This window comes from Vipera ursinii (genome assembly GCF_947247035.1).
Source record: "Vipera ursinii genome assembly, chromosome: Z".
Lineage (NCBI taxonomy): Eukaryota > Metazoa > Chordata > Lepidosauria > Squamata > Viperidae > Vipera > Vipera ursinii.
This window is the reverse complement of record NC_139517.1, coordinates 12,716,666-12,741,643: the sequence shown is the minus strand read 5'-3', so window position 1 is coordinate 12,741,643 and position 24,978 is coordinate 12,716,666. Positions and strand designations below refer to the sequence as shown.

The 24,978-nt window shown below is 44.4% G+C and overlaps 1 protein-coding gene across 1 annotated transcript; it reads left to right on the top strand.

Annotated features, from left to right (window-relative positions):
• Positions 1-840: 840 nt before the first annotated feature.
• LOC310649981 (carbonic anhydrase 4-like) lies at positions 841-16,459 on the top strand (the record flags this gene model as incomplete). The annotated part of the gene is made up of 8 exons (XM_083378814.1): positions 841-964; positions 2,398-2,487; positions 3,996-4,025; positions 6,269-6,433; positions 9,960-10,105; positions 13,292-13,381; positions 16,106-16,178; positions 16,284-16,459. The coding sequence occupies 8 exons, from the start codon at positions 841-843 to the stop codon at positions 16,457-16,459; spliced, it is 894 nt and encodes a 297-aa protein (XP_083234940.1).
• Between the last annotated feature and the right edge of the window lie 8,519 nt (positions 16,460-24,978).

Sequence of the window (24,978 nt, the reverse complement as noted above, 5' to 3'; positions counted from 1 at the left end):
ATATTGGATTAGGAGCAGAGAGACCCCGATTTTGGTTTAGTCTCAGCCTTGACAACTCACTACATGACTTTGGGTTAGCCTAGCCCAGGGGTAGGCAACCTTGGCTCTTTTACGACTCGTGGACTTCAACTCCCAGAATTCCTGAGCCAGCCACGCTGAGGAGAAATGGAGAGGTTTCCCTCCTGAACCATGCTGGCTCAGGAATTCTGGGAGTTGAAGTCCACGAGTCATAAAAGAGCCAAGGTTGCCTACCCCTGGCCCTAGCCACTCTTTGTCAGCCCGAAACCGAAAGTGAGGTAGTGGTGAAGTGCTGGATCAGGAATATGGGGATGTAGATTCTAGTCCCTCTCTCTTGACCTAACCAGGTTGTGGTTATGTAGGAAAACAGGTGGAAAGAGCATCACTGCCACAGTGTTGAGCTCCTGTCTGAAAGCCAGGTTATAAATCAAATTTATAATCAGTCAATCAATATGTAGCACTGCCCTTGTCCAGGAGGTCGATCTGGGGAGCCTGTGGTCTCTTCCAAGCTTCTTATAAGATTAGCAGCCTTAGGAGGTTTTATCTCCATTGGGTAAATCCGGTTCTGTACATTATAATCTTTACTATTTACCCCTGAGCAAAGTCAGAGTTAGGAGTAAGCTAAACAAGCGGCAGTCTAGAGCAGCAGTCCCTAACCTTTCCAGCTTGGCAGTCCAGGTGTGTATGTGTGAATGGCAGGTTCATACGCACTCGTGCACAGCTCCATTTGTGCAAGCGGTGTGTGCGCGCACCATCCAGTCATGCACACGAGCGGAGGCTGCTTGAGCTCGCACGCAAAGCTCTGACGGACACTTTGTGCTCATGCACGAAGCTTCACTCAGCGAGCGGAGGCCACTTGCGCAGAGGGCCCCTGTGCTCGCCCACAAAGCTCCATTCATGCGAATGGAGTTTTATGCGCGAGATCAAGTGCCCTCCGCTCGTGCAAGTGGAGCTTTGTGCACATGCGCTTGCCCAGTTCTGCCGCAGCCTGGTTTTGAACAGGTTACGGCCTGGTAGTGGCCCGTGGCCCAGGGGTTGGGGACCCCTGGTCTAGAACTCTCCATTTGAAAGGACATCTCAAAATGTCAGTGTTTTTAAGGCGCTGCAGTTTCATTATAATGTCATATATATATATGGAAGCTTCCGGAAACTAAGCTTTCCAGTACAGCCCACTGCATGCCTGCAGGAGGTCACATGACACCCCCCCCTCCATTGATGGTTTAAAATAGGCCATGTTTCTGCAGGCATCCACACCTTCTGTTTGGGAAGGCTCTTCCCCACCCATCAAGATTTGTTATGCATCCTGGCAGCACCATTGCCAGCGTCAGCTCTTAGACGGCTTTATTCACTCTTTCCACTTGCCAAGTGCAGCTTCTGCAGTTTCATTAACCTTAGGGAGTCATCATGCTCAGATCTATCCTGCTAATGAGATACATAACACGTACATAGCAATGTTTCCCAACCTGTGGTCTTGTAGTACAGGCAGTCCTCGGCTTACAATCGTTCATTTAGTGACTGTTCGAAGTTACGACAGCACTGAAAAAAGTGACTGATGACCGTTTTTCCCTCCCACTGCGGCATCCCCAGGGTCACGTGATCAAATTCGGACACTTGGCAACTGACTCCTATTTGTGACAGTTTCAGTGTCCCGGGGTTATGTGATCCCCCTTTTGCGACCTTCTGACAAGCAAAGTCAGAAGGCAATTTGCCCGAAGGTTAAAATCCAGTGCAGGCATCCCTCATCTTACACACCCCCAATGGAGCCCAAAATTTCCGTTGCCAAGCAAGACGGTGTTTAAGCGAGTTTGGCTCAATTTTGCAACCATTCTTTCTCCCGTTGGTAAGTGAGTCGCTGCAGTGGTTAAACTAGCAACACGGTCACTAGCCAGATTGACTTAACAACTGCACGGATTCACTCAACAACGGCGGCAAGGAAGGTCGCAAAAACTGAGCAAAACTCACTTAGCCGTCTTGCTCAGCAACGGAAATTTAGGGGCCAGTTGTGGTCTTAAGTCGAGGACTGCCATTGTTGGATCTTAACCTTTAGGCAAATTAGAACTGAAGATGTTAGGAGAGCGACACGTTGAACAAGTCTACTCTACCTCCTTGGAAAGGGAATTAATTAATGTTTAGCATAGTTAGCATGCAAGATATTGTTTGGGCTGGTAAGTAGTAGGGAGAAACTCAGGAGTTGCTAGATCCCAGAAGGCCAGCCTCCTCAGTTGACCTGCTTCAGTAACCTGTAGAACATAAAATCATAGGACTGGACGGGACCTCAGAGATCTTTTAGTCCAAACCCCTACTCAAGTTTGTACAAACTACGTGTGGGAGAAAGAGATGGGCTCTGTAGTCTGTTAACGATGTGCTTCCTCTATGCAGGTACAATGGGAAGTGTTGGTTTTCCACTGAAATTATCAGCATGCATCCTGTTTTTCCTGATCCTGGAAAATTCCTACGTTGCTTGTGATAGTAAGTCTCGGGTTTTCTACCATGTGACCTTCCTAGAATGTGGATTTGCAATTTCAGTTTTCAGTGGGAGACACTCTCCTTAACTGATTAAAAATTAGAAAATTATCTGGACTCCGTCATCTGCAATTTGGTGTCAGTTGCTCCTAGTTGTAAATTAAAAGCTTACATTTGCCAAAGCTAGACTAAAGGTGGTCCTCAACGTACGACCACAACTGAGCCCAACATTTCTGTTGCTAAGCAAGACAGGTCTTAAGTGAGTTTTGCCCTATTTCTTGCAACAATTGTTAAGTGAATCACTGCAGTTGTTAAGTTAGTAACACGGTTGTAAAGGGAATCTGGCTTCCCCATTGACTCTGCTTGTCAGAAGGTTGCAACCGTCATAAATTTCAGTGTGAAAAACAGTCATTAGTCGTTTCTTTTTTTTAGTGCCTCTGTAATTTCAAATGGTCACTAAATGAATGGTTGTAAGTCTAGGACTGCCTGTACTTTGAAGGAGTCAGTCCTTCAAAGGATCCTGTCCTCGGGAACGGGTAGCAATATTGAATTCTCTCTTTTTATGGTGATCCACGAAATGAAAATTTAAACAAAGACAATGCTTCTTTGTGTGGGGGTGGGGGTGGATTCATTTTGAACATCTGTGTTTTATCTTGAGGAAAGGAGTTTTCTCCATATCTTCAGTTCTTATATGTGAAGGGTTGGGAAAGCTGGTGAGGAAGAGAATTAGAAAAACCCCTTTGCATGCCAGAAATATGGTTTAGGTCAGGGTTAGGCAACCTCGGCTCTTTTATGACTCATGGACTTCAACTCCCAGAATTCCTGAGCCAGCCATGCTGAGGGGAAAGGGAGAGTTTCCAAGCTGAGCAATGCTGGCTCAGGAATTCTGGGAGTTGACGTCCATGAGTCATAAAAGAGCCTTGGTGGAGCAGTGGGCTAATGCCTCCTTAAGTAACACCAGCTGCCTGCAATTAGTGCAGGTTCGAGTCCCACCAGGCTCAAGGTTGACTCAGCCTTCCATCCTTCCGAGGTAGGTAAAATGAGGACCCAGATTGTTGGGGGCAATTAAGCTGACTTTGTAATAATGCCGCTTGGTGTGTGTGTGTGTGAAAGCCCTAACAAGCAGGCATATACATAGAATGAAGGCTACTGCTAAGCTTGTAAGCCGCCCTGAGTCTTCGGAGAAGGGCGGGATATAAATGGGATTAAAATAAAAATAAAAAATAAAAGAGCCGAGGTTGCCTAACCCTGGTTTAGGTATTGAATGGAAGCAGGAGTGTCTGCAGGAGGGGGTCAAAAAAGTCAAGATGGTGTCCATAATCATACACATGACACCCACACATAAAAAGGGGGCGGGGCTTTCATCACCTGGCTGGGTTGCCATCTTGCTTTTATGGACGCTCCTGCGAACACCCTTGAATGGAAGAAATACCTTGGGATGCTCTGGGCATTTGTTCCTTTCAATGTTTTCTTTAAAAGCCATTAAATTTCCCTTTTCTTTTTCTTTCTTGCAGATCACTGGTGTTATGACAAACCAGAGTGTGGTAAGCCATGGTTTCCCCCCCCCCCCTGATTCCAGAAACCTTCTCATTGTGGTAACCACAAGCCTTGTTGTTGGAGAGCCAATGTGATTTAGGCACACCTAAATTCAGCAATCCATTTAGGGCAGGGATGTCCAATCTTGGCAACTTTAAGACCGGTGGACTTCAACTCCCAGAATTCCCCAACTGGCTGGGGAATTCTGGGAATTGAAATCCACAGGTCTTAAAGTTGCCAAGGTTGGACATCCCGATCTAGGGATTTTTTTAATTGAATCAGTGACCACCTTGAGTTTAATATTGGCTGTTATTATAATTAATTTACTGTTTATTTCCTCAACTGATGACACCTTGAAGAAGTCTACATCACAGTTTTTGTTAAAGGCTAGCGTTAGCATACGTTAGCAATAGCAATATGTTATATGTCTAATGGTATAAAGGTAGTGATAATTAAAACAACAGATCTTTATAAAAATATTAACATGGGAAGGAAAAGGTAACAAGGGGTTTAAAGGAATGAACATACCCACCCACCCTCACACTGTTTTAAGTTTGAAAATCTCTGTAATTCCATATGTAGCAATCACAAGTGTGGTATCTGCCAATATACCCTTAGCAATCTTGAGGTTAAAGTATGCTGAAACATGAGGAAGAATTTCTAAATGTTTTTCCTTTCAGGTCATTTGTGTGTGTGTGTGTGTGTGTGTGTGTGTGTGTGTGTGTGTGTATCCCAAAATTTCTGCTGCTAAGAGTTTTGCCCTATTTTATGACTTTTTTGCCACAGTTTTTAAGTTAACTGTTAGTTGTAAGGTTGTTAAGTGAACGTGATTTCCCCATTGACTTTCCTTGCCAAAAGGTCACAAAAGGTGATCACATGACCCTGGACACTGCATCTGTCAAAAGTATGAGTCAGTTGCCAAATGTCTGAATTTTGATCACATGACCATGGGGACCCTGCAACAGTTGTTGAGTGTGAAAAATGGTCATAAGTCCCTTTTTCCAATGCTGTTGTAACTTTGAATGGTCACTAACTGAACTGCTGTAAGTCGATCAAAATTTGGATGCTTGGCAACTGTCTCATATTTATGACAGTTGCAGTGTCCCCGGGGTCATGTGATCCCCTTTTGTGACTTTCTGACAAACAGAGTCAGGGAGGAATCCAGATTCACTTAACAACCTTGTTATTAACTTAACAACTGCAGCAATTTACTTAACAACTGTGGCAAGAAAGGTCGTATAATGGGGCAAACTCACTTAATAACTGTGTTGCTTAACAACAAACATTTTGGTCATAAGTCGAGGACTACCTGTATAGCTGCCCAACTCATAGATCGGTGACTCTTGGAGGTTTACAAGCGGGGTCCGCAACCTGTGGGCCACGGCCTACTAGTGGGCCGTGAGGGTTTTGCAACTGGGCCATGGAAACAGCCAGAGAGCGCTTGCACACATCCTCACATGTGGGAGCAGTGGGTGAGCACATGTGTGCGTGCTCCGTTTACATGAGCGGCAGGTGCCCATGCACTCCCCTCATGCAAATAATGCTGCCCGTGTTTGTTGGCTGTTTTTGCAAACTCTCACCTCCCCACCAGGCCGGTCCGCAAAGCTGGAAACATTGGGGAACTCTGGTTTACAAAATTTAAAAACTCCACCACATAATGAATACCCATAAATCACCCCCACCACACTCACCATGGCAGAAACAACACAAACAAATCAGCCATTTCAACAGCTCCATTTCCATTTGTGGTCCCCAGGCCCACTGACAAAACTATGTTTTTAGGGACTTTGAGAAAAGCAGAGGTTGAAGTCCATGAGTCATAAATGAGCCTTGGTGGAGCAGTGGGCTAGTGCCTCCTTAAGTAACACCAGCTGCCTGCAATTAGTGCAGGTTCGCATCCCACCAGGCTCAAGGCCCTTTTTGTGGTCCCACCAGATGACAATGCCTTATCGATGGGACCCACAACCTGCCTTGTCTTCCTGGCCTGGTGGGCCGGGTAGGTTTAATAAGAGAGCAGTGGTCCTTCAAATAACCTGACCCCAAACCATGTAGGCCATTAAAATTGATAGCCGACACCTTGAATTTTACCTGGAAACTGACTCGGTAAATACATGCGTGCATACACATACCTGTTTGCCAAATTCTAGAAAAATGTTCTAATTGCAAAAAGGAAAAAAGACCAAAAAAATGGAAGGGCTACATTATTATATTATTATCTAATATGATCATCTTTTTATTCTTTTTCTGCTAGGACCTAGCACTTGGGGAACTATTGGCTCCTGTGGTGGCACGAGACAATCTCCCATCAACATTGACACCAGTGAAGCAATTTATGATTCTAGGCTTGGACCTATACGTTTCACCGGCTATGAAAATCGTAAATTCATCAAACAAATGAAGAATACAGGGTATCAGGGTACGTATTCATGGATTACCATCCATTGCTAAATGTATAAGAAGTTCCTCCACCTAGAGGAATATTTTCGACACCAAGGGTTCCCAGCCTTGGCAATTTCCAGATTGGTGGACTTCAACTCCCAAAATTCTCAGCAGTGGCCCTCCTGGCTGTGGCACTCTGGTAGTTGCCAAGGTTGAAAAACTTTGTGCTGCATCCCAGTGGTATATTCCTAGTAATAGCAATTCAGCTGGGTTGCAATGGCTACATGATCCTGTAAAGCTCGGGAAACCAGCTTGGTTTTTCAATTGGAATAATTGCTTCTATTTAGGCTAAGCTTACTGTGTGGTCTCCTTTCCACCAGGCTTGATAGTTGTGTTATGAGATGTGATGTGATTCATGAAGGTAATAATAAAAAAAGTTTTAGGTAGGCAGCAATAAGCTGCAGTTCATTCACTGAGATCTATGCTACAAATTCAATTATGCTACAAATTCAATAAATCATGCAGCCTGATTCAATTCCACGCAGACCCTAATTTTTGTTTTGGGGAAATAGTCATGTAGTGCCTCCTTATTGTCACGTGAACTCTAGATTCACATGAAGTGGAATAGAATCAGCCCCAACATCTGCCCTCTCCCTGGGTACCCCTCCCCTGAAAGGCTGCCACATCTGTCCTTTCATTCAAATCCATGATTTGGCTGTGATTCCAGTCTTCCTAAAATATGGAGTACTGTCTCAGATGTTGCCCAGATTTGGGCTGAAGGAATGATATGATCTGCACATTTGTGGCCTGAAAGAATTACACTGTAAGTGTCTCATTCGCTGAGATGACCTTGACAACATTCAATTGGATCTCACTAAGTCGGAATTTGTCAACCTTGGCAACGTTAAGATGTGTGGACTTCAATTCCCAGAATTCCCCAGCCAGCATGGGAATTGGAGAACACATTACTTTCTGGCTGGGAAAATATATGTAAATGAAGGCTCAATCATCCAAGCCAAAAGTATGTAAAAAGATTAAATCATGGCAACTGGACTGTTTATTAAACCGAGATGTTTCGTTACTCATCCAAGTAACTTTTTCAGTCAGAAGAAAAAAAAAATTGGTTAGCCATAGAGTCAGAGAATCTTTGGAATGTACTAACTCTTGTAGGGGTTTCTCCCCCAAATGAAATGCAACGTGTAAATGAAGACTCAATCATCCAGGCCAAAAGTATGTTAAAAAGGTTAACAAAGGCTGGGGAATTCTGGGAGCTGAAGTCCACACATCTTAACATCACCAAGGTTGAGGGTCTCCTGCCTGAGCAGGGGATTGGACTAGAAGACCTCAAGATCCCTTCCAATTCTGTTTCTGCTCTAAGGAGAAGAAAAGTAAGTCGGGGGACATCCTGAGGGACATCCTATGGATGGCACCGAAATCTTCCTACCCCTTTTGATTCAAGTTTGGAGACAGGAGGAGCAGAAGCTCATAGGGCAGTAATCCTCTTTTCCCTTGCTGATTGCAATCTTCCGTTCTGCTCTGTAGAAAACAAAGGTCACTGATGGATCCCATCTTGCATAATTCCACCTCTTCATCTGCATGATTTGGATTCCATTTCTTGCAGTCATGTTAGCAGGTGCTACTCAGATGTGACAGGGAGGGTGTGTGTGAGAGAGAGAGAGACTTTGACACTTGTGAATGACATATTATTTCTCCTGTCTTGGGGCAATCCAGTTAATTGGATGTGCGTAATGGAAGGCTTGTGAAACTAGGTGCTGATATGGGTATCAGGTTGCAATTCTCCATTGGTTAGAACCTGCTTGTTAACTGTTACAAATGTAGGAATTGCAAAAAGGGCTCCAGATGAGATCCAAAACAGCTAAGTTTGAGAGTTAACATTCATTCATTCATTCATTCATTCATTCATTCATTCATTCATTCATTCATTCATTTATAGCTGGCTGAGGAATTCTGGGAGTTGAAGTCCACAAGTCATAAAAGGGCCAAGTTTGAAGACCCCTGTCATAGATCATGAATCATAAGATATAACAAGTGATAAATCATAGTATACCAATGGGAGAAGGTTGTAGGAAAGATGAGAAGGTGAGAAAGGATGAGAAGATGAGAAAGATGAGTAGATGAGAAGCACTACAGCCTATTGCATGGGTCTTCAAACTTGACCCTTTTATGCCTTGTGGACCAACTCCCAGAATTCTTCACCCAGCGTGCCTGGCTGAGGAATTCTGGGAGTTGAAGTCCACAAGTCATAAACGGGCCAGGTTTGAAGATCCCTGGCCTACTGTATGGGTAAATATCTTTAGGTCTAAGAGAGGGGTGTCAAACTGCCGGCCCGCGGGCCAGACGCGTCACGTGGAAGCCGCGCCCACCCCATTGCCGGCAATGGCAAAACTGTCCCGATACGTTGCACGACGTACGTGACGTCGCAAGTATGACATGTCTGGTGTAAGACAATGCTGTGGGAGTTAGGTGTTTAGCAGAGTGATGGCATGGGGGTGGGGGAAACTATCTTTGTGTCTAATTATTTTGGCATGCAATTCCCTATAGTGGCATCCTGAGGGGAGAAGTTGAAACAGTTTATGTCCAAAATGTGAGAGGTCTGTAGATATTTTCTTAGCCCTCTTTCTGCTTCATGCGGTATACAAATCCTCAGTGGAAGGCAAGCTGATGGCAGTTGTTTTTTCTGCAGTCCCTAATTATCTGTTCAAGTTTGTACCAATCCTGTTTGGTTGCTGTACAAAACCAGACAGCTGCTGAGGTACAATGACAGACTCAATAATTCCTCTGTAGACCTGTATCAGCAGATCCTTGGGCAATCTGAGTTTTCTGAGTTGATGCAGGAAGAACATTCTTTGTTGTGCCTTTTTAAATAATGGTTCCAATGTGAGGTGAGGGACGCGGTGGCTCAGTGGGTTAGGACACTGAGCTTGTCGATCAGATGGTCGGCAGTTTGGCGGGTCGAATCCCGAGTGCCGCGTAGCAGAGTGAGCGCCTGTTACTCGTCCCAGCTTCTGCCAACCTAGCAGTTCGAAAGCACGTAAAAATGCAAGTAGAAAAATAGGGACCACTACGGTGGGAAGGTAAGAGCGTTCCATGCGCCTTTGACGTCTAGTCAAAGGGGCGGGATATAAATGTAATAAAAAATAAATAAATAAATAAATAGTCATGCCGGCCACGTGACCATGGAGACGTCCTCGGACAAGCGCTGGCTCTTCGGCTTTGAAACGGAGATGAAAACGACTAGCACGCATGTGCGGGGGAACCTTTACCTTTACCTTTAATGTGAGGTGTCCATTTTAAGTCCTGAGAGATTATAGAACCCAGAAAGCTGAAGATCTCTGCTGTTGATACTGTGTTGTCCAATATCGTAAGAGGTGGTAGTAGAATAGGAGAGCTTCTCCTAAAATCTACTATCATCCTTACAGTTTTAAGAGTGGGATTTTTGGGGGATTGTGGATTGACGAATCTGTTGGAATAATGCCTGATTGCTTGTTAGTCAAGGACCCATCAAGACATTTTTTCTTAATTTTGTTTTCATTCTGTTGCAGCTCAGATAACTTTTCATCCCAATGCAACAATCTCTAGTCCCAGCTTACCAGCAGTGTATTTCCTGGTCAGCGCCCACTGGCATTGGGGCACCCAAAATACCAGTGGCGCAGAGCACACAATCAATGGCTACCGCTGTGCCATGGAGGTAATCAATTCAGGGTGCTGGCAAAAATAACATTACTAAGAGATGAATGTTTGGCTTGATGGTAGGAGAATACAGGTAATTCTCAAGTTATGACCACAATCTGAGACCAGAATTTCTGTTGCTTAGCAAAGCGATTGTTAAGTGGATCTCACCTAATGTGATGACCTTTTTTGACCTTTCATTAAGTGATAGCAATAGCACTTAGGCTTATATACCGCTTCACAGTTCTTTACAGGGACGCGGTGGCTCAGTGGGTTAGGACGCTGAGCTTGTCGATCAGAAGGTCGGCAGTTTGGCGGGTCGAATCCCGAGTGCCGCGTAACAGAGTGAGCGCCTGTTACTCATCCCAGCTTCTGCCAACCTAGCAGTTCGAAAGCACGTAAAAATGCAAGTAGAAAAATAGGGACCACTACGGTGGGAAGGTAACAGCGTTCCGTGCGCCTTTGGCGTCTAGTCATTTATTTATTTATTTTATTTATTGATGGGATTTATATCCCGCCCTATCTCCCGAAGGACTCAGGGCGGCTAACAACAAAACATATAATAAGTACAGAAATCAAGATAAAAATAAAATTGAGAACATCTGTGCAATAAATTAAAATTAGAGAATTTAAAAAATAAATTAAAAATTCTAAATATAAATTAATTAAAATGCCTGTCAGTCCAGGTCAGCCTGGTGGAACAGGAGTGTTTTGAGGCTGCGGCGAAAGGATTGGAGGTTTTGGGCCATCCGAAGCTCAGGGGGGAGCTGATTCCATAGGGCTGGTGCTCCCACAGAGAAGGCCCTCCCCCTGGGGGTCGCCAGCCGACATTGCCTAGCTAATGGTACCCTGAGGAGGCCTTCTCTGTGTGAGCGTACTGGCCGATGGGAATTTGTTCCCGGCAGCAGATGGTCCTGCAAGTATCCCGGACCTAAGCCATGTAGGGCTTTAAAGGTAAGTACCAGCACCTTAAATCTCACCCGGAGGGCAACTGGTAGCCAATGCAGCTCACGCAGGAGGGGTGTAATATGGGAGTATCGGGGAGCTCCCATCACAACCCGTGCAGCTGCATTCTGCACCAGTCATGCCGGCCACATGACCACAGAGACGTCCTCGGACAAGCGCTGGCTCTTCGGCTTTGAAACGGAGATGAGCACCGGCCCCTAGAGTTCGAAACGACTAGTACACATGTGTGGGGGAAACTTTTACATTTTACCTTACAGTTCTTTACAGTTTGCAGTGACAGCATATTGCCCCCAACAATCTGGGTCCTCCTTTTATTGACCTTGGAAAGGTAGAAGCCTGGTGAGATTCGAACTGCTGCCAGCCAGCAGTCGTAGCCCTGCAGTACTGCATTCTAACCATTGCACCACCACGGCTCAAGTAGTTCGCTGCAGTTAAGTGACTCTTTCAGTCTTTAAGTGAATCCAGCTTCCTGCATTGACTTTGCTTGCCAGAAGCCAATTGGGAAGGTCACAAATGGAGATCACAGGACCTCAGGATGTTGCAGCTGTTATACTGTAAATACATGCTGGTTGTCAAGTGCCCAAATTTTGATCAGGTGACTGTGTGGGTAATGATTGTAGGTGCGAGGACCAGTTGCAAGTTACATTTTTTCAGTGACTTTGTTGTCACTTTGAATGGTCACAAAGAAAATGGTTGTAAGTCAAGGGCTACCTGAATGTCTATGGAGATTATCAGTCATCCAAGTCTTGGTTGTTTCAAAGATGCTTTTTCCAGAGGTAACTGGACGTTCTTGTTTCTCTTTGAAGATGTTTCGCTTTTCATCTAAGCAGCTTCTTCATGTCTGTCAGAATGGTGGGGAAGAAGCCTTAATGCAGACATGTCAAACACAAGGCCCGGGGGCCGGATCCGGCCCGCGAAGTGGTTTCATGCGGCCCGCGAAGCCATCCTGGAAACGGTGAGGGAACGGCCCCCACTGCCTTGGCCCTGGCCCAGAGACCCTCCTTCTGCCAGAGACCCTCAGATCTGTCCCACTCCTGCCCAGGCCCCCATAGGCACCCTTGATGCGAATGATGTAGAGCTGGCCATGCCCATCCAGTAGGCCATATGCACTCTAGCCACGCCCATCCAGTAGGCCACGCCCACCCTGGCCATGCCCACCCGGCCCCCTGAGGGCAACCACAATGCTGATGCAGCCCTCAATGAAATTGAGTTTGACACCCCTGCCTTAATGACTCCCAGAAAGAGTGCTAATGACCAGATGCCTGCAAGGAATATAAATCCTTCCATTCTCTACCATTCAGTCAGAACTGAACAAGCTTCTTGGATGAGAAGCGAAACATCTTCAAGGAAAAACGAAGAAAAACCCAGTTGCCTCTTGAAGAAGCACCTTTGGGACAATCTGTAGTGCTGATTACTTGACCAGTTAAGATCAACTTACTCTTCTGCCACCAGAATCTTTAACTTTGCTTTCTGCATTTCTACTTTGGCAGCTTTTTTTAAAATAAGCTATTATGTTTGTTGCTGATAGTCCTCAGGGGAAGGATGAAAAAATCAGTAACGGGAGGTGCAAAGTCCTTTCAGAATAGATTACTTGTTAAAAAGAGAATACAACTACTCTCCTCATCACAACTATCTTAAGAGAACAAGTGGGAACTACAAGTAGCCAACCACTGAGCTTTATAGATTCTCTCTGTGTGTGTAGGATAGGATGGAATGATTGGCTGGGGAATTCTGGGAGCTAAAATCCACATCTCTTAAAATTGCCCGGGTTGAGGAAAACTGTTTTATACAGACAGTCCTCAGTTTATGACCACAACTGAGCCCAACATTTTCACTGCTAAGCGACACAGTTGCTAGGTGAGTTTTGCCCAATTTTATGACCTTTCTTGCCACTGCTGTTAATTGACTCACTGCATTTGTTGAGCTAGTAGCAGGGGGTTGTTAAGTCAATCTGGCTTCCCCATTGATTTTGCTTGTCAGAAGGTTGCAAAATGTGATCACATGACCCCGGGACACGGCAACCGTCACAAACAGGAGCCAGTTGCCAAGCGTCTGAATGTGACCGTGGGGAACGCTGCAAAGGTCGTAAATGTGAAAAACGGTCACGAGTCACTTTTGTCAGTGCCCTTGTGACTTCTAATGGTCACTAAGCAAACGGTTGTGAGTCGAGGGCTACCTGCATTGTTAACACTCTGTTTAAAATGTTGGTGCTGATGCTCATTCTCCATCCTTGCACCAGATGCACCTGGTTCACACTAAAAACAACATGAGTTTAGAAGATGCGAAGAAGGAGCCTGACGGATTGGTTGTCCTGGCATTTTTAATAGAGGTAAGCAGCGCAAATGGTTGGCCAGGAGGAATGCCAATCCAACACTGCATTGGTCCAAGAGTATCTGTCCCTCGGGCAGCCTAGGGTGGGCACCTTCCAAATAGGATGGGGATTTGATACATTCAGAGAGAATTCCATATACCACACCTACCATTTATTCTCTGGGTTAATTTGTATGGACTCCTAGTTACTGAGGTCCACTGCCCATCATGAGTTAAAAGCTTTCATAGAACTGGTTTGGGTTAGATAAACCCTGGATAGACCAGGACATCAGCTTTAGTTGTCCTCATGTCACATTCCCTACTAATAGAAAGAATTGCGTTGGTTAGTTTGGACACATGTTGACAATTATAATACATGTGTCTGTCAACCCTTTGAGCTAGTCCGGAGAAGAAGCACAAATGGCTAGTTTAATGTGAGTTGTGGCTGGGGTGGGGGGCAGGGCATTATTTTATTTTTCCTCTTGTTATTTTATTTTAAGAAAACCAAGATCATGGCATCTGTCCCTCTCAATTCCTGGGAAACAGATGGGGAAGTAATGGAGGTAGTGACAGATTTTATTTTCCTGGGCTCCAAGATCACTGCAGATGGGGACTGTAGCCAAGAAATTAAAAGACGCTTGCTCCTGGGAAGGAAAGCCATGGCAAATCTAGACAGCACACTAAAAAGCAGAGACATCACCCTGTCAACAAAAGTGTGTATATTCAAGGCTATGGTCTTCCCAGTTGCAATGTATGGCAGTGAAAGTTGGACCATAAGAAAAGCTAAGCGCCAAAGAATGGAGGCCTTTGAACTATGGAGCTGGGGAAGACTCCTGCGAGTCCCTTGGACTGCAAGGCGATCAAACCGGTCAGTCCTAGAGGAGATCAACCCTGACTGCTCTTTAGAAGGTGGTAGAGGACAGGAAGGCCTGGAGGAACGTTGTCCATGGGGTTGCGATGGGTCGGACACGACTTCGCAGCTAACAACATTTTATTTTTTTTATGGGGTGTTTTTTTAATTGATGTAAGCCACACTGAGTCTCTGTGTGCAAGTAGGCGGCAATACAAATGTTCTAAATAAAATAAACAATAAATAAAAAATGAGTACAACCTCTATATTTATTGCAAGATTACATTAACAGAATCTTGCAAGGCTGAAAACATGGCTCCCCTCCTCCCCTTTTTACTCTCTGGAAAACTAGAGAGGGTCTTTTTCAAAAAGCTTCCTATGCCCTCTCTCCTCCCAAGGGCTGAGATATTTTTTTTACATGATGCTTGCCCAATCTGTGGCGCTCTCTTCTGTTTCCCAAGTTCATTTTCACACTCCGGGTAGTCCTCAACTTACGACCACAACAGAGCCCAAAATTTCCATCGCTAAGCAAGGCAGTGGTTAAGTGAGTCATACCTCAGTTTATGATCTTGGCCACAGTTGCTGAGCAAATCACTGCCGTCGTTAAATGAATCATGTGGTTATTAAACAAGCCTGGCTTCCCCCTTTGACTTTGCCTGTCAGAAGGCAGCTGGGAAGATTGCAGATGGCAATCACATGACCCTGGGACAGTGCAAGCATCATAAATACATGCCAGTTGCTAAGCAACCAAATTTTGATGACATGACCATGGGCACTCTGCAATAGTTGTAAATGTGAGAATCGGTCATATGTCACTTTTTTTCAGTCCCATTGTCGCTGTATAGGGTGTACAGTGTATAGGGTGTCCTGCTTGAGTGGGGGGTTGGACTAGAACAGGGCTTTTCAGCCAGTGGTACGGGTACCACCTGTGGTACATTGGCACCTGGCAGGTGGTATGCAGCCATCCTAGAAAAGGGGTAGCGGGGGAGGGGAATAAGCTGAACCGGTGGCAGCACTGCACAAGCCTGAGCAAAAGATGGCTGGAGCTGCAGGGCTGTCAGGGCTCAGCGGAAGCGCCAGGATCAGCTCCAGGCTCCACCTGGAGCTCAGCGCTGATCCTGGCGCTTCTGCTGAGCCCAGAAGAAGCGCCGATCAGCTAGAATGTTGCAGCATCTCTTGTGATTTACATTCAGATGCTTGGCAACTGATTCATATTTATGACGGTCACAGTGTCCCAAGGTCATGTGAAGTGACCAAAACCTGCTGCAACCACCCAGCAGATGGGGGAAATAAAAACCAAACACCCCCACCCCACCCCCGCTGCCAATCCTCAACAGAAATGCCCACAACAATGAAAACCTCGGACAGGAGGAAGAGCGCTGCCAGGCGGGCAGGCAGGGGTCTTGCTCAGCTGTGGCTTGGGGGGGGGACTTTTTTCAGTGCCATTGTAACTTTGAACAGTCACCAAGCGAACTGTTGTAAGTCGAGGACTACCTGTACTTCGTTAATTTTTTCCCCTTTTTTTGGTCATCAAGTTTTTGACACCTTGCTAGGTGACTGGTGGTACTCGGATGTTGCCATATCCTAAAAGTGGTACAATGGGTGAAAAGGTTGAAAAGCCCTGGACTAGAAGACCTCCAAGGTCCCTTTCAGCTCTATTCTGATTGATTGGTCACTAAATGAATAGTTGTAAGTCAGAGACTATCTATAGACATAAATGCAACTGTAACCCACTTTTGCACCAGGCACATTCATGCTATTCTCTGCAAGCTGGCATCTCTAATTTAAGATGTAATTTATGGTAATTTAGAGACTATTTTGCACGCTAAGCGACTATTCCCTGCATCCCACCAACTAATATATACTGTACTGTTTTCTTTCAATTTGCTACAGATATCCGAAAAGTGTAATTATATCACCCCATGGACCACTGTAGGCAATCTTCTCCGAAAAATCCCAGAGAAAGGTGAGTCTCTGGATCTCCCCTCCCCCAACCCCCCCCAGTCCCACCCACTTCCCTAAAATAAAAATGAGGTGATGTTGTACTTGTCTCTTTTTTCTGGTTTTTCAGGTAATACTTGGGATCTGAATGGGGAATTCTCTATGGGTGGCTTATTGAAGACGGCAGATTTAAGCACGTATATCCGCTACAGAGGTTCTCTCACTTCTCCAGACTGTGAAGAGGTTGTGATCTGGATTGTGTTTCTAGAACCCCTTTGGGTTTCTTACCGCGTGGTGAGTGGATAAGGTCTGATTCATCTCAGCTTTCAGCAATGGATTCTCTGGAAATAGACTGGCCCTTATTAGAGTCAGCTGATCCTCAAATGCTCAGATTCCTGAGTTGGTCGCAAAACCGCTATAGATTAGGACAGCGTTGCTATAAGCAAATACTGTAGATCTAGTTTTGCATTTAGAGCTGGCCCTGTCAGAAGGCAAAGAAGTGGCAGATACTGATGAGGCAGATAATGATGGGGGGGGGGGGGGCAAGAGAAGCATTAAAAGCATTATAAGCCTTAAACTTATAACAGGTTATTTTATGACTGTTCAAAGCTGTGAGGGCCTCTGAAAGGTGCTTATGGCTTGTGAAGCACTTCCGAGCGTGGTAAAAATGGTTGCAAAACAACCACCGTCAGGGTCACGTGACTGCATGTCAGACGCTTGGCAACTGCTCACACTTATGACTGGTTGCAGCATCCCGCGGGCACATGTCCATTATTTTTGGATGTTTTTGCCAGTTTCGGGAGAATGGATTTGCTTAATGATCCTAGGGATTCGTTTAAATCAGCCCTGTAAAAACGGGGGAATCTGGTTCTCCTTTACCTCAGATACTAAAATGCTTCTCCAGCTATCTCAGATAATTAGATTTTCAGGTCTAGCAGACACTTGTGCTAGAGTGTCTGCTAGAAGAAATACAGGTAGTCCTTGAGTTACAACCACAACAGAGCCTCAAACTTCCATTGCAAAGTAAAAGTAAGACTGTTGCTAAGTGAATTTTGCCACAGTTGTTAACTGACTCACTGCAGTTGTTGAGTTAGTAACATGGTTGTTAAGTGAATCTGGCTTCCCTGTTGACTTTGCTTGTCACAAGGTCACAAAAGGGGATCACACATGACCCTGGGAGACTGCAACCGTCATAAATGGGAGCCAGTTGCCGAGCAGCTGAATTCTGATCACGTGACCCTGGGGGATGCTGCCACGGTTGTAAATGTGAAAAACATTTATAACCTTTTTTCAGGGCTGTTATAACTTCAGTCAGTAAACAAAAGGCTGTAAGTTGAGGACTCTCTGTACATCTGAAGCAGGGAAGTAATGGGGTTGTGCAGCGCAAAATGCTTCACAGAGTACCAGGGGTGGGGAACCTTGGCTCTTTTATGACTTGTGGACTTCAACTCCCAGAATTCCAGAGCCAGGTAGATGAAGTAACTTTTCACTTTTTGCTGTCTTCTCCCTTCTTCTTCTTCTCCTCTCCTGCCATTGGTTTTTTCCCCCTCTCTTTTTTCCAGATTAAAATAATGACAAATTCACTATATTTTACCACCGCTGAGGAGAAAAGGCGTATGCAAAACAATTTCCGCCCTGTGCAGCCGTTGAACGGTCGAAATGTCTATTACTACCAGGAACATAAAACACTTGAGTTATTGCATGAAAAGGTGCTTTAGCATAATATTTTGAAGAGGACTTCAGATCCCCCTGAAGAAGACCTGGTCTTCACATCTTGAATGTTGTGAGTCTAATTTTGCACAACATTAAATGAATGCAGTAATATCCACAAAATGTTTGTTGTGGTTTTTCAAGAAAATGTGCATTTATTACTCTATATATTTGGTAGATATGAACTCGCACCATGTCAGCCTATCTCCATCTCGAGACTCTACCATGAGACTTAGTAGGAACTGAACATAAATGTTATGTATTAGGCTTTATTGGAACACCTAAAGCTTGTATAAGAGTCACCACCAGGAGGCGTTGAATTGTAACTGTTTTGGCGGGAAGCATTTTTGGCGGGAAACAGAGGTTCAATCCGATTGGTTGGTTGAGTACCTGGCCAGGTACTGGCCAGGTATATATAAGAGTGCAGTTAGCCCCTATTCCCCAGTACAGTCACTTCTACCAAATAAAGAGCTGTTATGTTGTACTCATCGTCTCGGCGTCCTTCCTGCTCTCCAGAACCCACTATACAACAATAAATATTTTTGAAAAGAGGTTTAGGATGTAGTAGAACTTTACCTACTCTGGCTTCAAAGGCATCTAAAATATAGTGTTTTCTAATAAAAAAGGCCATTAATTCAAATATAAGGTAAGATGCCATAAGATTCTTCTGAGAGTGTCTTCCAGGTCCTTCTAATCTAGAAATTAGGGGATATGTACAGTACAGATAGTCCTCATATAGCGACTGTCTCATATAGCAACTTCACAGTTAGGATGGTGATAAAAAATGTAACTTTGTGACTCCTCATTTATGACCTTCACAGATCTGTAAAGCAAAGGAAAGCAGAAATAAGATCATAAGCACATTTGCCGTTTTAATTAAAGGCCGCTTAGCTTATTGGCTCCGATGTTGATCTCGATTGTGGTTGCTAAATGAGGACTTCCTGTACAGTATTCCAGCGAGACACCCTTATGGCGACACAATTAACAGGTTGACCTAAGTTCAGGTCAAGACCAGGTTCAAATCACCACTCAGTCACAAGGTTTATTAGATAATTACAGGTTGCTGACTATCCACACCTAACTTACCTCACAAAGTTAATCATGAGGACACAGAGGTTGGAATGGAAACAGATACGGTACAAAATGCTGATCTTGCTGGAAAAAAAAGATGAGATAAATATACAATCTCTAAAGACAATAGCCATCCCAACAGCTTCAGGGGATATTAAAAAAGATTGAATTATAGTAAGAAAATATGATCGACTGAAAGGACATATCTTTTTAGAATAGAATAGAATTAGAATTCTTTATTGGCCAAGTGTGACTGGACACACAAGGAATTTGTCTCCGGTCCATAACCCCTCAGCGTAATACAAGCAACAAATGATAAATCGTGATCATAATAATCATAAAATAGATTCATCATAAATCATAAGGTACAACACTCAGTGATAGTCACACAGTATACTACATAAGCAGTCAACGTAAAGCATACTAGGATAGTAAATAAAACAATTAATATAAATCGTAAGACATAAGCAACAAAGTTATAGTCATAAGACGATAAGGAGATAGGTAATAGGAAAGATGAGAAGAATAATAGTAATACAGACTTACTAGGTAGTTTGACAGTGTAGTTATTTAGCAGAGTGATGGCATGGGGGAAAACCTGTTTTGTGTCTAGTTGTACTGGCATGCAATGCCCTGTAGCATCGCCTTGAGGGGAGAACTTTTAACAGTTTATGTCCAGGATATGAGGGGTCTGTAGATATTTTCTCAGTCCTCTTTCTGGATCGTGCAGTATACATGCCCTGAATAGAAGGCAGGTTGGTAGCAGTTATATGAAGCCACTGGGTGAGATCATCCGTGGTTTGGGGGTAAGGTATCATCAATATGCTGATGATACTCAGCTTTTCATCTCTACCCTGAACCAACCCAGTGATGCCCTCGACATGATGTCCCGTTGCCTGGAAGCGATACGAATCTGGATGGGAAAGAACAGGCTCCAACTTAACCCGGCCAAGACCAAGTGGCTTTACGTATCGGCATCTCGTGTAGTCCAGGATATTCCATCTATGGTTATGGGGGGAGAGGTGTTACCTCCCGTTGATAGGGCGCGCAACTTAGGCGTCATCCTGGATGCACGACTCAGTTTAGAAGATCATATAGGAGTCGTGGCCAGGGGGGCATTTTCCCAGGTTCGCCTGGTGTGCCAGTTGCGCCCCTATCTGGACCGAGATGCTTTACGTACGGTCACTTATTTGCTCGTTACCTCCTGTGTTGATTACTGCAATGCTCTCTACATGGGGCTGCCCTTGAAGACCATCCGAAGACTTCAGCTGGTGCAGAATGCGGCCGCGCGGGTTGTGATGGGAGCATCCCGATACTCCCATATTACACCCCTCCGGCGTGAGCTGCATTGGTTACCAGTTGCCCTCTGGGTGAGATTTAAGGTGCTGGTTCTTACCTATAAAGCCCTACATGGCTTAGGCCCGGGATACCTGCAGGACCGTCCGCTGCCAGGAACGACTTCCCATCGCCCTGTGCGCTCACACAGAGAGGGCCTCCTCAGGATGCCGTCGGCCAGACAATGTCGGCTGGTGACCCCCAGGGGGAGGACCTTCTCTGTGGGGGCACCTGCCCTGTGGAATCAGCTTCCCCTGAAGCTCCGGATGACCCCAGACCTCCGGTCCTTTCGTTGTGACCTTAAGACATTTCTTTTCCAACAGGCCGACCTGGACTGATGATAAGGGGGTTTTAACATGGTTTTAAGGTTTTATTGGTTGTAGTTGGGGCTATAGATATAGTTTAATTTTTAATATTTGTATTTTTACTTGTATTTTACTGTTGTTAGCCGCCCTGAGTCCTTCGGGAGATCGGGCGGCATATAAGTCCCATTAAATAAATAAAATAAGTAAGTTGTTTTTTCTGTGGTTCTAACTATCCATTGAAATCTGTGTCTGTCTTGAGATATCTTCCCTGAGCTGTTGTCCCAAATACGTTCATCGTAAGCTATACACAACCAGACAAGCTACATACATTCACAGACCCATCCTGACGAGCTGATTGCTGAATACGTTCATCTTCTAAGGACCCAATTGGACACTATGAGAAGTCCTCAACTTACAGCCCTTCATTTAGCAATGGTTCTAAGTTAGGGTGGCACTGAAAAAAGGGACGTATGACCATTCCTCGTACTTACGACTGTCGTAGCATCCCCAGGGTCAGTGGTCAAAATTCAGGCCCTTGATAACTGGCATGAATTTTTGATGGTCACAAGGTCCCCGGGTCACGTGATCACCACTTGCAACCTTCCCAGCTGGCGTCTGACAAGCAAAGTCACTTAACAATTGGCATTGATTTGCTTAACAACCATAGCAAAAAAGATTGTACTAATATCAAGCATGTCTCCCTTAACGACCAATTTGCTTAGCAATGGAAATTCTGGTGCCAACTATGGTAATTAATGAAGGACTAATTGTATATTTGTTAAAAGCTTGTTGCTGTATTGTTTTGTTTTCTTTTGTTAAAAAAAATCGCCTGTGGCATGAAGGGCCATAGGTTATGATTGTGGTATTCAGAGGGAGAAAACCTCATTTCTTTGTTCCCATCACTGTCCCGATCTGAATTACTGCCTTCTCCTGCATTTAATTATTTCAAAACAACAGTAAAAATTGTCCCTACGTGACAATCACCATCTGGCTTGGCATGGTCACATTTTAGTCACAAGATCCTGACAAAGCTGTTTTCATTTTGTGAATCCCCAAGGAGAGTAACATTCTTTAAAATTTCCACATAAAAAGGGTTGTTTTTTCCCCTCCCCCACACACCTCTGAGGAACAACTGGTAGCAGAAAATTACATTGGCTTCAGCTTTAGTTATATTTTCTGCAGTTCACAAATTCAGCTTTACGGCAAAAAGAAACCAGTTCCCATCAAGATGGGAAGTTAGTTATGGGGTGATAATTCCCTTCCCTTTTTATTCAACAAAGATCTTGGTCTGCTGTTCTGCAAGACTGTTATTGTCTATTGTCCAATAACAGGAGAATCAAGCTGGGGGCTTTATCATAGGTGTTTTGATTACTCTCTACACGTTGGGGCTCATCCATACATCCTGCTTGCCTAAGGAGAAGGTCCTCCACTAACCATGTCTAGAGGTGACATGCAAGCATATATCCTGCATCCGACTCCAGCCTCCGGTGAAGGCAATTTCTGCCTAACTTCTCTTGCTCTAGACCAAAAGCAGGTTTTGCTACCTTTGCCAGCACAAACTTGGTACAATGTGGTCTGCCACTTGAGCCACCCTGCCTTGCTGGCAAACATCTCAGTTCTTCATTACGGCAGGAACAGATCCTTCCTTCTGGTCACATCTTTAATAATAATAATAATAATAATAATAATAATAATAATAATAATAATAATAATAATAATAATAATAATGATGATGATGATGATGATGATGATGATGATGATGATGTTGGAAGGGACCTTGGAGGTCATCTAGTCCAACCCCCTGCTCAGGCAGGAAACCCTATACCATTTCAGACAAATGGCTGGCCAGTCTCTTCTTAAAAACTTCCAGTGTTGGAGCATTCACCACTTCTGGAGGCAGGTTGTTCCACTGGTTAATTGTTCTAACTCTATGTCCATCTCCTCCAGGGCTGAACATCTTTCTTTTTTTAAAAAAAATACCAGATTCATCTAACTTTCTGTTACTTTCTTCTATTTCCCTGATAAAAGGATGACGGGCAAACTTTCTATCTGCACCCAGGTGAAATTCGTAAGGAGTTTGCTCATTTCCTTTTTTAACCCAAAGAAAGGTGAAAAGAGTGTGATGGTAGCAGGAAGAGGGGTGGGGCTCTCTGAGTAATGTTTTCAGTTGTTAGGAGTTCCTTTGATTGATGTATCTAGTTCGGATGTGAATCTGAACTCCAGTGACTTGCAAATTCATCCTAACGTAACAGCCACAACCTCCTGAATATGATGAGCATTAACAAGATCATACTCAAAGTTTTATGGGAGGCAATGAAATGTTACATGGCACATATAAAGTGTCTGAGCACGCGTCCTATATTATAAATGAGTCAGATGATGTCAACCAAAGGAAAAAAAACAACCTCATTCCAACCCAATACAGTCGTACCTCGGTACTCAGCAGCTCTCAAACTGATCAAATTTAGTACTCAATGCATTTTTTGTCCCTGTACTTATCGTTTGTTTGGTACTCAACACGCAAGCTAGAACTTGTTGATGTCGGCTTCCTTGTGACTCACTACCTTATTCCTTATGGGAAAAATTTGTTTGGTACTCATTGTTTTTTGTACTCCCGGAACCAATGAAGGACGAGTAGCAAGATACCACTGTATGTCTGAAATTGAATAAAATGATTCTCTAATTTTCTAATTTGCTCTCTTTCCCTCTCTTTGGGTGAGATGCCTCTCCTTGTGTACTTAAACAAAGAAATACAGATTGTCCTCCATCTATGGCCATTCATATAGTGACCGTTTGAAGCTACAGTGACGCTGTAAAAAAGTGACTTATTGTGACAATTTTTCACACTGAAAGACTGTGGCAGCACCTTTGCAGCCACGTGATCAAAATTTGGATGTTTGGCAACTGGCATTTATTTGCAGTGTCCTGGGGTCATGGGATCACTTTTTGAGACCTTCTGACAAGCAAAGTCAACGGGGAACCCAGATTCTCTTAACGGCTGTGTACTAACTTTAATAACTGTGGCAAAAAAGGTCATAAGGCCAACCTTGAGCCTTGATGGAGCAGTGGGCTAATGCCTCCTTAAGTAACACCAGCTGCCTGCAATTAGTGCAGGTTCGCATCCCACCAGGCTCAAGGTTGACTCAGCCTTCCATCCTTCCGAGGTAGGTAAAATGAGGACCCAGATTGTTGGGGGCAATTAAGCTGACTTTGTAATAATGCCGCTTGGGGGGTGTGTGAAAGCCCTAATAAGCAGGCATATACATAGAATGAAGGCTACTGCTAAGCTTGTAAGCCGCCCTGAGTCTTCGGGGAAGGGCGGGATGTAAATGGAATTAAAATAAATAAATAAAAATAAATAAATAAAATGGGCAAAATTCATTTAGCAAGTGTTTTGCTTATCAATGGAAATTTTGTGGTAAGAATAGAATAGAATAGAATAGAATAGAATAGAATAGAATAGAATAGAATAGAATAGATTAGAATAGAATAGAAGCTGGAAGGGACCTTGGAGGTCTTCTAGTCCAGCCCCGTTTGAGCAGGAGAACCTATACCATCTCAGACAGGTGACTGTCTAGCCTCTTTTTAAAAATCTCCAGTGAAGGAGCGTCCACGATTTCTGGGGGTAAGCTGTTCCGCTGGTTGATTGTCCTCACTGTCAGGAAGTTTCTCCTTAGTTCCAGGTTGCTTCTCTCTTTGGTCAGTTTCCAACCATTGTTTCTCATCCTTCCCTTTGGTGCTTTGGTGAACAACTTGCCCCCCACCCCGCTCTGCCTTGTGGCAGCCCCTCAGATACTGGAACACTGGACTATCTGTATTAATTTATATTTCCATCTCAAATACCATTTGGGCAAGGCACACTGGGCTAACGGATCTTTCCAATGCTTATGGCTAACCATTGCTTCGTTGAGAGGAGGTTCGGTCCAAGCAGGAATCAAGGATCATGGGAAAGTTCATAGAAATCACCCATTCTCAAACATAGCCCCTTTCCCCCTCCCCATTCCAAAAAATGAGTGTCTGGACTTCCTATTCCAGCAAGGATTGGTCATTATAAAGAAACAGGAGAGCCTCCAATTGGGATGGGCCTGAGGCAAACTCCTGGCCAGCATCATTGCCAAACCTGTCAAATGATTGAAACCTGTGGAGCAATCACAAAAAGTTGATTCATTTCCAGCTGGCATTTGCCAACGAGATAAGCAGCTTAAGCTGCCTTGCAGAACTGCCTCAACATCAGCTGAATGTACCACCCAGGCTTGGCTCTGTGGAAGAAGACAAAGGTGTGGCATTTGCAACAAGGAGAAGATGGCAGTTTCTCTGTGGCGCTCATGACGTGTGGGACGGACGGAGCCAAAGTCACCAAAATTGTGAATGTTCTTAGCTGAGTATTTTAATGCAGCTAGAGCT